We start from the raw sequence: 16,402 nt of genomic DNA on the forward strand, positions 1-16,402 counted from the left end.
TGCTTTCGGTAACAAACATCCACCATTCCCATCAACAATCCCTTTTAGAACGAGAGGTTTGGCTATAAATTGCCACAAGTCATAGGAACTGGGAGTGGGTTTGACCTCAACAGAAAGATGCCCTCTGACCTGTCCACTGGAATGAGAAGTTCATAGATTACTTAGGGATGCACATTCCCGCCTTCCCAGGTGAGGTATATGCTGCAAACCCCCCCCCCCTATTTAAAGAACTAGAGGCAGACCTGTTAAAGGTGGACCACCCAAGAGATATTGCTGATGGGTCGGATCACGGCCTGTAAAATGAACCTTGTCCTGCGGTTACTATACTTTTGCTCCACTCTCTCCAGTGGTCCTGTTGCCCCCAACCCCTTCTCCTACAACAGAAAAATCCTACAGTTCATATGGGAGGGTAAGACAGCCAGGATCACTAAAAGGGTTATGATATGTAACGCTCGCCTGGGTCGCTCGGGGGTCCCTAACCTGTGCAAATACTACGTGGTGGTGCAACTAGTGCACTTCCAGGCGTAGCTCACTCCGGCAGACACCCTGAAATGGGTGGAGATCGAACAATCAAGATTGCTGCTGCCCCTCTGCTCCTTCCCACACATCCTCCAGCCTGCACGGAATCACTGGCAGGCATACTTTCCACCACAAAGCCACAGTAAGAATGTGGGTCTGAGCCAGGAAATGCGAAGGAATCCCCACTGGTCTGGGTCCCTACTCCCCGGTCTAATAATACCCAGCCTTCATGCCAGGCATGTTCCCTACACATTTAAAAAACTGTGAGAAGGGGCGGTTTGCAAACCCTGGTGCAGCGATTTGTAAACAGCCAGCCATGCACCTTTTGAGGACCACAAGGGACCATTTCAGCTAGCTGAGAGTGGCAGATTCTCCTACGCTCAACTTCGTCACTGGTACACGCACCCTGGTCCGTCAGAAGGCTACACGCACCCTCTGTCCCATTGAACCTACTTAAATGGGGGGGGGATGTTTCTAAGCTATACAAGTTACAGCAGGAGGACATGCTCGCCCTGCTTATGACACAACTGGAAAAAGACCTAGGATGCCCAATTGAGGACCAGACTTGGGTGGACATCTGTACAAGAAGCAGCTACTCCTCAGCCTGTGTGACGAACCAAGACTGCACTTAAATTGCTCCTTCGCTGGTATCGCCCACCGGTGCGGCTTCACCATTTTCAGAATGCGTTGGACCCGTAGTGCTCGTGAAACTGTGGGAACCAAAGCACTTATTTACACATGTGGTGGGATTGCCTCTCCTGTCCAAGCCTTCTGGGAGGAGGTACTCATGGTGATTGAAGGAGTTACCCATGTTGAAATCCCGAAAAAGCCCAAAGTGATCCTCCTGGGCTCCCCAGTGCCAGGGGTCTACTCATGATCCGGGACAACAGGTAAACTTATTACCCAGCTTCTCCTTGCAAGAAGGATTGATTGTCCGGTCTTGGAAATCTCCAGAGGGCCAGTTTATGTCCCTGTGGTGGATCAAGATATGCGATATCCTGGTGGTGGAAAAAGTCACTGCAGCCATCGAGGGCCTCCTGCACCGCTTCAAAAATGTATGGGCACCTAGCCTGTAATATGATTGGGACTTCCCAGCCCAAACACAAACCATGGCAACCAAGCCTGTTCCTTCGGGACAACATTTGAAACAAGACCCTCCCGGACAGTTGTTACCGGGTTGGGGGAAACTGGGGCAGGCGATCTCTGGTAATGAGGGGAGGAAGGGGTTACTTCTATCTTTGTAGTTTTAATTGAACGTTGTAACTTGGTACTACTGACTGTCCCTTATCTGCAACAGATTAAAATAGTTGTTACAAAGAAACCAACATCCTGGACTCGGCAGACACCTCAGGAAGAGTCATCACAGAGGGTCCACTCCTCAAAAGACCCTCATGGCTCAGGGTTTAAACCCAAAACTCGGGCAGCTTTAATCAATATGCTTGTTGAGGACATGGTCCTGTTTGGAAAAGCTGTACAACCACTAGACTGCCAAAAAAGAGCACAAGACCATGAAAACATTTGGGCAAAATACTAACAAACCATCTGTCCAAAGAGGAACTTTAACAAGCGCCGTACCTTTCGTACCTCAGACTTCAGTAAGTCCAATCAGCCAGGATCAAGAACATCAGGCTTGTCATTTTATAGTCCAGTCTCATTCAACCTCCTATCAGTCCTATCAGCAGAGGGGGTTTCGCAGAGGAAAAGGGCAAGACAGAGTTGCAACCTCTAGAGGCACTGCAACCCTGGCCAACAAATTGCAAACTGATTATAGTTCCCTCCCATGCATCCCGGGTTGGGGGCTGCATACAACTCTTTACCCAGCAATGGGGGTGAAGAACTACAGATTGCTAGGTCCTTGCAACAGTGGCAAAAGGGTACTCCGTAAAGTTCCTCCAATCATCAAGCCACCATCTACCACATGCGACAAATGTCTCCAGGACATTTTCGTATACTGCTAAAAGAAATCAAAGTGCTTCTAGACAAGGGGGCAATAGAGCTGGTGCCATCTCCAGAGAAGGATCAAGGTATTTATTCAGTTTACTCCTTGTTCAAAAGAAAGTTCTAATAATGTGGCCAATGCTGGACCTGTGCCCTGCAAACATGTATGTCAATCCTAAAGGTTTCAGAATTACTACATTACAGGGGATTGATTACATGGCAACATTGGACATGAAAGATGCATACATTAATATTTCAATGTTGCCAGCGCACAAATAGCTCAGATTCAAAGTGGGGGACAAGCACTACCAATTCAAAGTGCTACCATTTGGCATAGCCTCAGGCCCTGGGGTATTTACAAAGGTACTAGCGGTAGTAACCACCCACTTACGAAGCAAGTCCATTCCAGTGTACCCTTACTTGGATGACTGGCTAGTAACTGGAGACAGCGCAAGGGTGCCTACAAAACACCCAATGAACAGTCAATTTGCTTTTTCAATGAAGCTTCTCAATAAACTAAAGTAATTCAAGTCTAATTCGCAGCCAAGTAAAACAGTTCCTAGGGGCACTAATCAAAACAAATGACTCACTAGTCTTCCCCTCCAATGAGAGGGTCCGCAAATTGCTGTTTTAAACACCCCAGTATATAGCTGGTCGTCAAGTAACAGTGCGAAAGGCAATGTTCCTTCTAGAAATGGCTTCCTGCATTTATCTAATGCCACACACTCAACTGCGCGTGCGTCCATTGCAAGAGTGGTTGGCGAAAAAATGGTTGCAAGCAAGCGGCATATGGGGCAGTCTAGTGGTGGTTTCGCAACATCTAGTTCAATCGATACAATGGTGGTCCAAAGACAATCTGTTAAAGGGAAAGACTTTCAATACACCAGCAATCGAAGGCACTCTTACAGATGCGTCCCTAACAGGATGGGGGCTAATTTTCTCCTTCACATGCCACAGGGGCACAGGCATTAACCAAGAAGCCCATCAACCTTCTGCAACTGATAGCTGTCTTCAAAGCACTTTAAGTATTCAAGATTCGGTACACATCAGTCCTCATCCTAATAGACGGCACCACAGCCAAACGAGGTGGGGGGACACATTCTTCAGGACTGTCCAAACTAGCCCAAAACGGTGTCCAGTCAAAAAGTCGAATGAAATAAGTCGACTTGCAAAAATATCGAAAAAAAGTCGGATCAAAAATCAAATGTTTTTTTTTATTTGTATGTTTTTTGGGCTTTAGCTGGTAAAAAATAAACGGGGGGTTGGAGGGGACCCCCCCATTAAAAAAACAAAAACAAAAAAAAAATCGACTTTTTTTCCGACATTTTTGTAATTCGATGTTTTTCATTCGACTTTTTGACTATAAACCGCCCAAAACAGCTGGCTGTGGGCACTAAAACACATGGTTCTCCTAGCACAACATGTTCTAGGGGAACTCAATTCACTGGCAGACGTACTGAGCGTGGTACTACCCTTAGAACACGAGTAGCAACTAAACAGACCTACTACACAACACCTCTTCTCAAACTGGGCGTTCCTAGAAGTAGACCCATTTGCTACTCGGAGAAAATAAAATGAGTGATTATGCATCCAGGTTTCCCCAGAAAGATTCCAAAGGGAGCACACTACTAATGAATTGGACGGGGAGATTTGCATATGCTTTTCCCCAAACCTCTTCTAAAAATAGTCCACAAGCTACACCGGGAACAAGTAACAGGTATCCTAGTAGCTCCAACTTGGTCATGACAACCATGGTTTTCTCACCTGCAGATGATGACCCGGTGTCCTACCATCAAACTACTATGTCCAGACAACATGTTAATACAGGATCTAGGGACGACACGCCACCCGTGCCCTCAGACATTGAATTTAGCAGCTTGCCTCCTGAGGTCATAGAATTTGGTCACCTACACCTAGACCAAAGGTGCAGGGAATCCTTAGAGGCATGCAAACCAAACACACAACATTGCTATTTCAACAAATTGAAGTGTTTTGTGTTAAGGTGCAAAACATGTTAACTAAATCCAATGCTATTCCAATTGAATACCTCCAACTCTTTCTTCCCAAGTATCTCCCTTCTCGAGCTCTCCACTCCTCCAACTCTCTGAGGGTCAGTCGCTTTTCCAAGCACAGAGTTGGGGCAGATCCTTCATTGACTGGGGCCTCCTTCTGTAACAGGCTCCCTGCCTCTTGCAAACTTGGGCAGAATCATCTCGGGTTCTGGAAGCAACTCAAGACCTTTCTCCATTTCCGCTTTCTCTCTTCCTCTCCCCTGGTGAAGACCAGTCTGTTCCATGCACTGGTCACCTGGCCACCCGCTGAACTTGGGCCAAGGTCCCTGCTTGTCCAGTTGCACCTCGCACTGCCTCTGTGGTCTGTATCTGTAACCCTACAGTCCCCTCTCCCTGCACTTATGAGCCGCTCGCTCGCTCCACTTCCCGATTAGCTGCACTTAGCCACCTGATGGCTGCACTTTTGATTACCTGCACTCCCACCCCCCCTGCACTTCTCCCCTTCCCCTCTGCAATCGTAATTACACAAAGCCTAGTAAGATAGATGTTCTGTCCTCACTGTTTCTCCCTGTCCTCACGGTTTCTCCCTCCTTGTCTTGTCATGCATAGAAACACTTGTGTACAGGCGAGTTATAAATGCCATATCTTAGCACCGTCAAATATAGTTCACTATCTAGTCTGTCTATTAGACTCAGGCCTAGTCTTTAACTCACTGAAAGTACACCTAGCTGCTGCTCTCGGCATACACCACTTCACAAAGCAAAGTCTCTTGGAGAGTTCCAATAGTTAAAGCCTTCATAGAAGGTGTTAAACAATACCCTGCAATTTCCAATCCTATCCCGGCTGGGACTTATAAGGCTCATGGGTGACCCCTTCGAGCCTATGCACAAAGTCAGTTTTCAACATCTCGAGTATAAAACCGCTTTTCTTATACCTATATTACATCTATCAAAAGGGTCAGTGAACTACAAGCTCTCAGTACAAGACCCCTTTGGTGTTAGCCACAAAGACAAGGCAGTACAACACTCACCCATGGTTTTCACCAAAATGTAGATCAATTTTCATGCAAACCAGTGCATAGAGCTTCCTGCATTTTTTCAACACCCCTCAAACGCAGCAGAAAAAAGCCTTCATACACTGTACGAAAAACGGCCATGTACTATCTACAAAGGACTAAAGCAATCGGAAAAGTTTTTTTGTATCCATAGCCACAGGATGAGAAGGGGACCCTACCTCTAAATTGGCAATTTCAAAATGGATTGTCAACTGCATCGAATTTTGCTATTCTCTTGTTAAGAGAATGCTGACATTCCAACCTAGAGCACGCACACACTACTCGAGGCACAGGGGCAACTCAGCTGTCATAGCTAATGTGCCCTTAGACATCACTTGCAAAGCTGCCACTTGGAGTTCAGTTCATACTTCACCCAATACTACTGCCTAGAAACACATTCCAAGGGTGATACACAGGTTGGACAAGCTTTGTTAAAACATCTATTTGCAGCGCTTCATTCAAACAACCCACCTCCTTCTCCAAGTACTACTCGCTAATCTATGCAAAGCATATGATTCTAAGCAGATCCACAAGCCTCAGAAGACATACATTACTTACCGTAATCTTATTTCTGATGCTTGCATCTGCTTAGATTGACATGTTCCCACCCTTCCTCCCCTCTTGCAGTTGAAGGTTCTTTGGACAGCATATATCTTTTTACACCTCATGATCTGTAACCTACACTCCACATTCACACCTAACTATCCATGTCAAAAACAAATAATCTGACGGACCTCGACGCACGAGGAATCATGGGTACAGTAGACTTAACACTAGGGCTAGAATTACAAACATGCCATGTCGATGTCCCTTTTCAAACTTCACAAACATCATGCGCTGCAGCTACCACTAGATGTTGACCTATGCAAAGCAGATACAAGCATCAGAAATAAGATTACATTTAGTAATGTTTGTCATTTTTTAACTTATTCTATATCCTTGGCACACTGAATTAATCTTATATGAATTATAGTATTCATTTGTTCAACTGTATCCATCAATTAGTGATGCTACTTATATGGTTTTGTTAATTGATTGTGGTTTATATGCTGTTATTCAAATGATTCATATAAATGATTTAACACCAAGTACAGAACCATCTTAAACTCGAATCTTGCTTAAACTAGAATATGAAAATTCCAAATAATGTTGACTGTATCTTGTACAAACGAGCGCTTTGTTCAATCTGATATCACTGATTTAAACTTTTCTGTTTTTGTAGAATTGGGCTCTCCACATTGCTTGAAGAACACAAGTGAAAACAACTCTCTTCAAAATGGTCAATGGTAAGATGTTGGAAGTCTATAATCATTAGGATTACAAATTCAAATCTGTCTGGCACACTAAAATCAAAAGTCCTTTTCCATGCCCAGACTTTGCTTGCCCTTACTGGGTCACCAACCTAATTCTGCCTGTAAATTATAATCTAAGAACTCGTTGAAGATGCTACTTGGTGTGTTGTGCTCCAAGGAGTATTGCAGGTCAGGGTGCCCTGTAGTATTTTCTCTGAGTAGGTGCCTCTGCTCATGTGGCTGTGTAGCTCATTGGTTGACAGCCACATGTTTTAGAAGGATGCATGGTGCTGCAACAAGTGTTTGTCACCTGCAGGTCTTTTGTTGATTTTCCCAAATCAACCCTTGGGTGGATTTTTGGAGGCCACCCTATTATGGTGAACCGGTACACACCAAGGACTTGCTAAACCTAATCAAGGTAAGCTAGCAGAGTGGCAAGGCTTAGTCTCTGGAGAGCTGTGAGTGCTAGGGCTACAACGTGTCCACACAACCCCAATAATTCAAGTTAGGTAGTACAAAACTATACAATTACTACTTCGGCATTTAAAATGCACACTGAGCAAGTAAAAACTCTAATCAAAATAGTCACACACTTGCTATAAAACTGGTAGACTTTCACCCTTGGGAGAAGGAAAAAGGCATATACTTAAATATCCAGTGAGCACAGTGAAGTACTTGTATGCATGAGATTCAGGAAAGACTCTTGGAATAACCACAGAATAGCACCCCTAACACTTAATAAGACCTTGTCACCTTACGTCATCAATTCCAAGGTTCTACATTTTCGGGTCGCTTGATTAAGAGAATTGGATGATGCCAGTGGTTATGATCAAAAAGTTAAGTAAACTAACTCTGTCCCAGTCACTAGGATAGGCCTAGAAAGAGTTCCTTGACAGGCCTCCACGACAGACCAGAGTAGTTTAGGGACAGGACTTTACGCCAATGTAAGCCTATAGAGAATGTGTGTTTGGGCAGGGGAATGGGGAACAGTTTTATGGTAGCTTACCCCTTGACTTTCTCCAGAGAGCACTGCTGAGGAACTGGAATCCATTGTGGATAGTCTTCTGTGTGGGGTCCGGTTGAGGAAATCGCAGGTGGAGAGGTCACTTTTTGGTTCAGGATTTAGTTTGTCAGTCGCAGTGATCAGGAATCTGTTCCAGAGACTGTTGGGGAGAATGTGCCAATTCCCTTTTACCTTAGACCCCTGTCTCTTTTTGCTGGACTGGAGGACTTTTAATTTCTAACCTGGATAGAGACCTTTTTCCCCACTCTCGTATTTTTGTGATTTGGGCTCTGTTTCTTTTGACTTTGGAGTCTGACAAACTCGATAGGCATAGGAGTTGGCCGAAACTCTCTGTGCTTAATCCCATTGGTTACAGGAATGCATCCAGAGGTGACTGACTGGCGGTGCTTGGAGGACAGCCACCCTGCTGTGTGATTGACAGCTAGGCTGGAATGAATGGGAGAAACCTGCATAAAAGGCTGGGCTTTTTGGCTTCGAAGACAGTCGACCACTGGATGAAGGAAACCGAAGAACTTGGAGGAGATGCCTGCTGCAAATCCTAGACCATTGGTTTGGCCGGTGAAGCCCTGCTGCTGTGCTGAAGCTCGGATTTCGTTTCGACTAGAGAAACCCTGCAAGGGCAACTTCTCCCCTTGGATTGGTGGAACCAATCAACCCCAAAGTGAAATTGTTTGGGCATCCTCTCAGAGCTGGCTGTACTTCTGCTGCTGGAACCGAAGTGCCTGGGAGAGGAACACCAAATCAAGTGGACCGCTTTTAAGCCAGACCCGAGCGCCAAGAAGATCCTCTGGATTTCCCTGAAGCAGGACTGACCAAGCCTGAGCCACCTCAACAGAGTGCTGGACCCCGGATGCGAGGAAAATCTGAAGTGGTATCCGAGAACCGCACAGTTGCCATTTGCTGTGCTGCTGAATTGAAATGTGTCCATTGTTGCTGCCGACCTTCCCATTGCAGTGCAGGAGTCCCCAGATGTACTCCCTCTTGTCCCCACGACTGAGGCCCAGGAACACAAGGATCTGCAGAGCTGTACAGGAACAGAAGAAGCCTGGTGAAACCATTTCTTCTATCCAAAGGTACTGTAATGTTTAAGAGGACTTACTCGTGTGGTATAGCCTTACTTTTTCTCAGTTGAGACTTGTCTTGGTTAACCTTGCAGTGTTGCTTGCAACTTTGCCCCTCACAAGCCTCCCAGCTGAAATATTTTATTTATATCGCGCTCGTACACAAGTGTTTCAGAGCGCGACCAGGCGAAAGGGAGGGGAACAAGGGAGAACAAAAAAAAGAAAATAGCGTTCTTACTAGGCCCAGTGACATTAAGAAAGCGCAAGTGCATGGAAAAGGGGGGAAGTGCATGGAAGGGGGTTGGGGGGAGTGGAAAGTGCGGAACAGAGGTGAAAACAGAATAAATGAGGGCGATAAACCATGGTAGTGCAGTCAGCAAGTGGCAGGTGAAAATTAGTCAGATACGGTATATCTAAGTGCAGAGGAAAAGTGGGAGGGGACTATATGGGTACAGATACAGAACCCTAGTGCAGGAGGTGGCCTGGAGGGGGGCAGGTACCTGGGCCCGAATGGCCAGGTGCACAATCCCAAGAGAAGAAACAGATCAACAGGGGAGAAGGGGGCGGGGGGGCCACAGGCAAAGAGCTCCCCACCCTAGGTGAGGACTCAAGACATTCTGCAGATGGTCTCCAGATTTCCGAGTGCCCAGCATCTCCCAGCCTTCAATGTGTTGAGGTTGCTTGGCCTCATGGCAGCCTGCATTTATCTGGTGCCAGAGGCTCACTTGAGAAGGAGATCCCTTTAGTGGGCTCTCAGAACGCAGTGGTCACAATTCTCGGGAAACATGTCCGACCTACTTCAGGTTCCAAGCAGGGTCGCACAGGATCTCCTGTGGTGGGCCTGCGAGGACAACTTTCTGAATGGAGAAACTTTTTGGCAACCATGGCAGAGATGACACTGATGAATGCCTCACTCACGGGGTGGGGAGCCCACGCCAACAATCTGACAATCAGCAGTCGTTGGTCTCCATCAGAGTCCAAACATCACATCAATTTTTTAGAGCAGAGGGCAATCAGACTTGTGCTGAATGCCTTTCTTCTTCTCATTATTGTACAGGGAAATAATGTCCTGATAATCGCAGCCAACACAGTGACCATGTACTGCCCCAAGAGAGTAGGTGTAGTGTCACTACCACTGTGCAGAGGCAATGCAGCTCCGGTACTTGGCAATTCAAGAAGGAATCTCTCTATCAGCACTTCACCTAGCCGGAGAGGAGAACATGGCTTCGGATGCTCTGAGCAGGCAGAGCAGTCTTCCACGAGTGCAAATGAAGTCCAAGAGATCTTCACCCTTTGAGGCACCCCTCATGTGGGTCTGTTTGCGACCAGTGTCAACCAGAAGTGCGAACTGTACTGCTCCAGGGAATTTTCCCCAAGAGAAAATCTAGCTGATGCGTTTGTGGTGGACTGGGAATTTCCACTCCTGTATGCGTTTCCTCCAGTCCCCTTCATTCCTCTTGTGAAAGTTCGAGAAACACATGATCCTAATTGCCCCGGACTGGGCCAGGAGGACGTGGTACCCAGACTTTCTGGACATGTCCGTCTGTCCTCCAATATGTCTTCCACTAAGAGGACCTCTCGCGAGAAGAGGGTCGGGTTCTCCAGCCAGAGGTCAAGACACTCAGCCTTCACGCATGGTTTCTGAGAGGCTGAGCTACAAGGATTGGGACCTCCCGGATGACATAATCGATTGCTTTCGGCCAGAAGGCCAGCAACAAAGTCTTTTTTACCCTTGCCGTTGGAACAAATTCTGCAGCTGGTGCAAGGACAAGAATGTAGACCCTTTACTATGGAAAACACTAGAAGGTTATCTTATCTACTTTACCTAGCCAATCTGGGGATCCAGGTTGGAACAATTAAGGGCTATTTGGTGGCGCTATCCATCTCTAAGCGCTCGTACGAGGAATCTTCATATTTCATGATCCCACTGGTGGTACAATTTCTAGTTACGTTCTTTCGACTGGATGTTCCTCCCACATATTATTCATCGCCCTCCCAGCCTACCCCACAGTAGATTTTCCCATGCTATTAGTTTTTGCTCCTTCAAAGCTAGAGTATGGTCAAACCCGTGGTTATGCGGGTAGTTTCTACTGTAAGAAAACCAGAACTGTAGCCAACTGGTGCTGCACATGCTATATATACCTTCAATTACATCATCCTCGAGACAGAGGCCCTCTAGGGACATTGAGTTGATTGCATCGACGCACAGCGCCTTCTGCCGAAAATTCTTTCTGAAGCCGGATATCGAATATCAAAGATGAAGAATACGTGGGAGGAACATACAGTCGAAAGAATGTTACCCGAGGTAAGTAACTTGTTCATCTGGCCTGGTGGACAGATTTTAGGAGGAAACTCTAGTTCTAGTGAACAGGCGAACTGGAGAGGTTAGCCAAACCAATCAAGTTAAGCGTGGAGAGTGGTCAAGGCTATTCTTAAGAGTGTGAGTACATAAATACTATATTCTGTGCCCAAAAACACTAGGAAGTGAAAAAGCAGGAGATATCACACAACACTCAATTATCAAACATGTATATAGTCACCTTTTAGCTGCTCAGAAATGCATTCAATAACTTGGACAATAAAAAGTAGGCAAGTAGTGATGCAATAGAATGAAACCAAAGCACAAGAATGATATCCTAACTTAGTCCAATTCCTATGATGAGTGGGGCCTTGTGCCCAAAAGTCACAAAGGTTCTTCTTAGGAAAAGGGGCTGATGTAGGAAGAGCTCTTGTGGTGGTGAAATGTCCCATTCAACAAAGTTACAGGTAGGTAAAGTTGTATTCCAATCTTTTAGATACAAGCTTTTAGATCCAACAATCAAAAGGCAATCTAATGGAATAACCAAAGTTGATTCTCAGGAGAACCGGGGGAGGTGAATGCGTTGCAATTATTTATATCCACCCCACCCCCCTCCCACCATTTCCCTTCCAACTCTAATTTTCCCAGATGACTAGGTGGGTCGACAAGAGATCGCAGGTGGTAGGTTTTCCCACCCTTGGTTCCAGTGAGGGGGTGCCCATGAGGGCTATATAAGGATTGTTCGGCCGGTTTACGGTACAGAGTGCAACCCTTTGCATGGAGGAAATGCAGAAGGCACCCATGCAGACCGCTTCAGGACACTTCACCAGACTAGGGAAGTTGAGTTCCAGCGACTGCTGCCACACACAAGTGACAGCAGGCCACCTTCCAGTTGAGGTTGGAGATGACCTTCCAGAGCAGGATTCCTTGAGGCTTGGAGGCTGAAAGTTCGGCAGGGAGGCGACTTGGCGACCATTGAAGTTCTGGTGAATAACGCAGAATGTTGACAATTCTACCGAAGTAGCCCACTGTGGAGCTGGTTAGTCCACCAGGTGACCCAGGGAACTTCTGACGGCTCAGGATGGCTGTAGCCACGGAAATGCATCAAGACTGGTTGGGCCCACTAGTCCAAGGGCTGAAGCACTTCTCAGGGCCTTAGCATATCAGGTAGTCCAGCAGGGCTTCACAGGACCAAATGCAGGAAGGCAATGCTGGGCCTCTTCAGAAGTCGTCCACAGATCTTCAGTCGACTGCTCGTCTACACAGGATACTTGGCGCCAACACTGATCTGAATAAATGGCTGCAGGAGTCCTCTTATCCAAAATCCTAGATGGAAGCAAGTTCACGCCCACCAATGTTAAGGATCTGCACTGTTCAAACAGTCTGCATTGGTTCAATCAGGGCCCACCTTGGGTTTTGCTCATGCCACACACCTAGACACGGGTTCCACCGATGTGAAATGGGACCGGACAGTCACAACCCTTTCCTGGGCCAAGCACATACAAAGGCATCACTAGCCCACGAAACCAGCAACTTTCCTGGGCAGTGCAAGACCGTATGCAGGATTTCCTGGCCAAAGGACAAGCAAAAAATCGTGTGGCTTTGCAATTTTCTGACACTAGCCAAGTTTAGTAGCCATATGCGGTAAACGCATCTGCACACTAGAAATAACGGAAAACTAGTAAAGTCATTGCTGCAACCAGCTTTTCTTTAGGCACACACAAGAGACCAAAAATCCCAAGTGTAAAATACTAGGGTGATCGAAAAAAAGTATCCCCAATGCTCTGACTTGTAAGAGGCTTTGTGCACACAGTTAATCATGTACCTGAAATGTAAAAAGACAAAAGGGGAAACGGTTTCCCATTACTGATAGTCTAAAGAACTGGCCAGTTTCCGCATAACAAAATGAGCAAAAGGCCAGGGGAGCGAAGCTGTAAAAACTCAGCCCTAGATTCAAAAACTAGGGCAAAAGGTTTGGGCGTCTGTAGAATATGGAGGGAAAGTGGACAAGAGATATTTCTTAACAATGGGTGAAATGTTTGGTCACTGGATGTCCATGACCGAACAGCCACCTGCCAGCTTGAATGGTGTAGATCCTTACTATTGGTGGACCTGGTGGCGACTCCATTTCAAATCCTATATAAAATCCCTATAGCCATTTGACAGATAATCATTGGAGCCAAGACCCTCTTTGAAGAATCGCAGCCCCCCCGAAGATGCAAGGGTGACTGTTGCAACTGACAGCATTGCCACCAGGCAAGTCCTGGTGAAACCCTGCTCCTACATCCTGAATTCAAAAAGGTTCTTGTTGGTGCTTCACCATCCTGCTTGAGGATCTGTGCCTGGTGGGAACAACCAGTCTTGACCCCTGCTTGAGGATTCGCACTTGCTTAACCTTCGAAAGTGTCCCACCACCTGGTGGACTGACCAGCTCTCTTGGGCTACCTTGCTGCAGCGGTCACCCTTCCGAATGCATCCTTGGAACTTGGAGGATCATCAACTTGCACTACAGACCCTTGCTCCTGAATTTGCAGCCTTCCAGTCCCAACAGAAGCAGTACAGGGCCTGCCTGTCGCCTCCTGATCATGGTGAGTCCCACTAAATCCAATCCTCTTCACTCGCTGGAGGTCTTCTGGACATTCTTGACTGGGCTAAGCCTAGGTGCCTCACCCAATGGGACAGACTGGGCAAATGTATTTATGTGCAATACCTGGAAACAATCCATGCGCAAGGGAATAAACCAAGCAAACTGCTGGCTTGGCTGTACAATAGTAACAGGAAAACAGCAATACACTCGATCCAAAATGGGGAGGGCAATATAAGTAACACAGATAGGAGTGAACAAGGCGTTTTTACGAATATTACTGAGAACTATACAAAGACTCCCACACAGTGAAGAGAGGATCTGCAGGAAGTGCTAGATCTCATTACCTTACCACACCTAGATGAGCAGCAAGTACACAGAAGAGCACATAACGGCAGATGAGGTGGTGACTATTATAAGAACACCGCCCTCAGGTAAAGCACGAGGCATGCATGGACTGCCTAGCAAATAATACAAAGCCTATGCGGATAGTCTAGCTCCAGTCCTGATGAGGGTATAGAATGAGGTGTTTGAAACATGGTCGCTCCCAGGCTGCATGAGAGGCAGTCATCATTCCTCTAACAAAACCCAACAAAAACACAGAGGACTGTGTATCTTACAGACCCCTGTCCCTCCTGAACCAGGATAGCAAAATTCTTACTGCATTGCTGGCAAACCGGCTCAGGAGAGTAATGACGGAAATCATACACCCTGATCAAACTGGATATATACCGGGTAGTAACATCTCCTGCAATTTAAGGTTACACCAGGTTATCAATAGCACAGAGGGTGGGAAAGAGAATTGTGCGGTGGCCTCACTAGATGCGACGAAAGCATTCGATTCGGTAAATTTGAATTGGCTCTACGCCCCAATGGCTAAATTGGGATTTGGACCAAATTACATGATGGTTAACATTGATATATACAAAACCTATGGTGAAAGTTGGAACAGGAAGCATTTACTCGGAAAAATAGGAATTACAAAGGCACCAAGACAAGACTGCCCGCTGTCTCCAATTCTGTAGATTCTGGAAATGGAGCCAATAGCGGCATTCCTAAGACAGGAATATGAGGAGGCAGGTATAGCAATTGATGAAAGGAGACATCTGGTGTCGATGTGGGCAGATGACATGCTATTATACCTACACAACCCAGAAGAGGACTTGCAGTATGTATTAGACGTGCTGGACAACTTCAGCACTTTGTCTGGGATTGTAATACATAGGAATTAATGCATTTTATTCCCGCTGGGCAGATTGGCTGAGGGAAGCAAAACAAAGTTGCCAGAACGGTCACTCCCGTGGAACAGAAACTCCTGGGACGAAACCTTTATCAAGACCCAAAACAAGAGCATGCATACAATACCATAAAGATAATGGAAGGGCTAGTAAAGTCAATGCAATTCTGGGGGAGGGTGCCTCTGTCGGTAAAGGGGAGAGCACTACTGTTAAAAAAATGGTAGCACTACCGAGACTGATACAATGCTTCGGGACATATACCATACAACATACTGTAACAATTCTTCACTAAGCTCGAGACAGAGTGCAGGAGCTTCCTTTGACAGGGCGGGCAACACAAGGTTGCACTTAATACCCTACAGAGACCTTTTGAAAAAGGAGGATTGAGGATTCCGAACTTTGAACTATACTACCTGGCATGCCAGTTGTAATATGTGGTGAGCTGGCTGGCAGACGGCCCCACAACAGACGCAGCACTCCTACAACCAGCAATAAAACATCTACACCTGAAAGACCTGATTTGGGTTGCCCCACCAGTACCACATGGATACACGTAAGTTAGTGAAACTGGGTATGCAAGTATGGCAGAGAGCCTGCAAAACACTGGAAATGAAAGACCCAATATTGCTGCAGACACCCCTAGCAGCAGTAATGACTAAGGGCTTGGTGCGCGCACACTGGGAGACTTGTTGGATCATCACGTTGGGAGATCTGAGGGTAGGGAATAAACTACTGGATTTACGGGAGTTAAAGAAACAGGCATACAGGGAGGGAAATTCTTACTACACAGTTCCATGATAAACACGATTAAGCGCAGATCACCAACCATTGGGGAAGAGGTAATGGGCAACGAGGAAATAGAATAAATAGACATCTCAGAGGGAGGACACAGCTGTGCTGATATAGAGCACCACCCCTGGGGGAGTTCAAAAATAAAAGGAGATGGGAGGCAGAGCTAGGGAAGCACTTGGGCGATCAGGAATGACAAAAGGTGGCAGACTATCATAAAGTATGCAGAAATGCTAGATTGCAACTTATACAATTATATGTAACACCGAGGGCTTACCTGACCACAGAAGTAATAGCCACATTCAAGGGAACAAGCAAACGGGGTTGCCCAAAATGCAAGGCTGGAATGGTACATATGTCTTGGGAATGTAACGTTATACAGAAATTCTGAAGGGAGATCGCAAATAGTGGCCACGGGTGGCATACGTTTAGACATCTGGAGGCATGCATGTTGGGTCTTTTCAGAAGGGGAACGAATGAGAAAGCGCTAGGTTAGATTATAGCTCTAATCTGTGTTGGCCAAACGCAGTATAGCCATGAACTGGAAAGCAGAGAGGGGGCTGAGTGTTGAGAAATCGTGGGAAGAATTACC

General features: G+C 46.4%; 1 protein-coding gene across 5 annotated transcripts in view; it reads left to right on the forward strand.

Moving 5' to 3' along the window:
- LOC138582170 (protein D7-like) overlaps positions 1–16,402 on the forward strand; it is a 1,409,716-nt gene that overhangs the window by 1,003,536 nt on the left and 389,778 nt on the right. For all 5 annotated transcript variants that reach the window (XM_069653210.1, XM_069653214.1, XM_069653212.1 and 2 more), the window contains one exon: positions 6,746–6,809. In XM_069653210.1, the coding sequence (XP_069509311.1) occupies positions 6,746–6,809 (64 nt within the window). The remainder of the gene's footprint in view (positions 1–6,745; positions 6,810–16,402) is intronic.

Source organism: Ambystoma mexicanum, chromosome 3q (assembly GCF_040938575.1).
Source record: "Ambystoma mexicanum isolate Mex_15411 chromosome 3q, UKY_AmexF1_1, whole genome shotgun sequence".
In the NCBI taxonomy this organism is placed as follows: Eukaryota; Metazoa; Chordata; class Amphibia; order Caudata; family Ambystomatidae; genus Ambystoma; species Ambystoma mexicanum.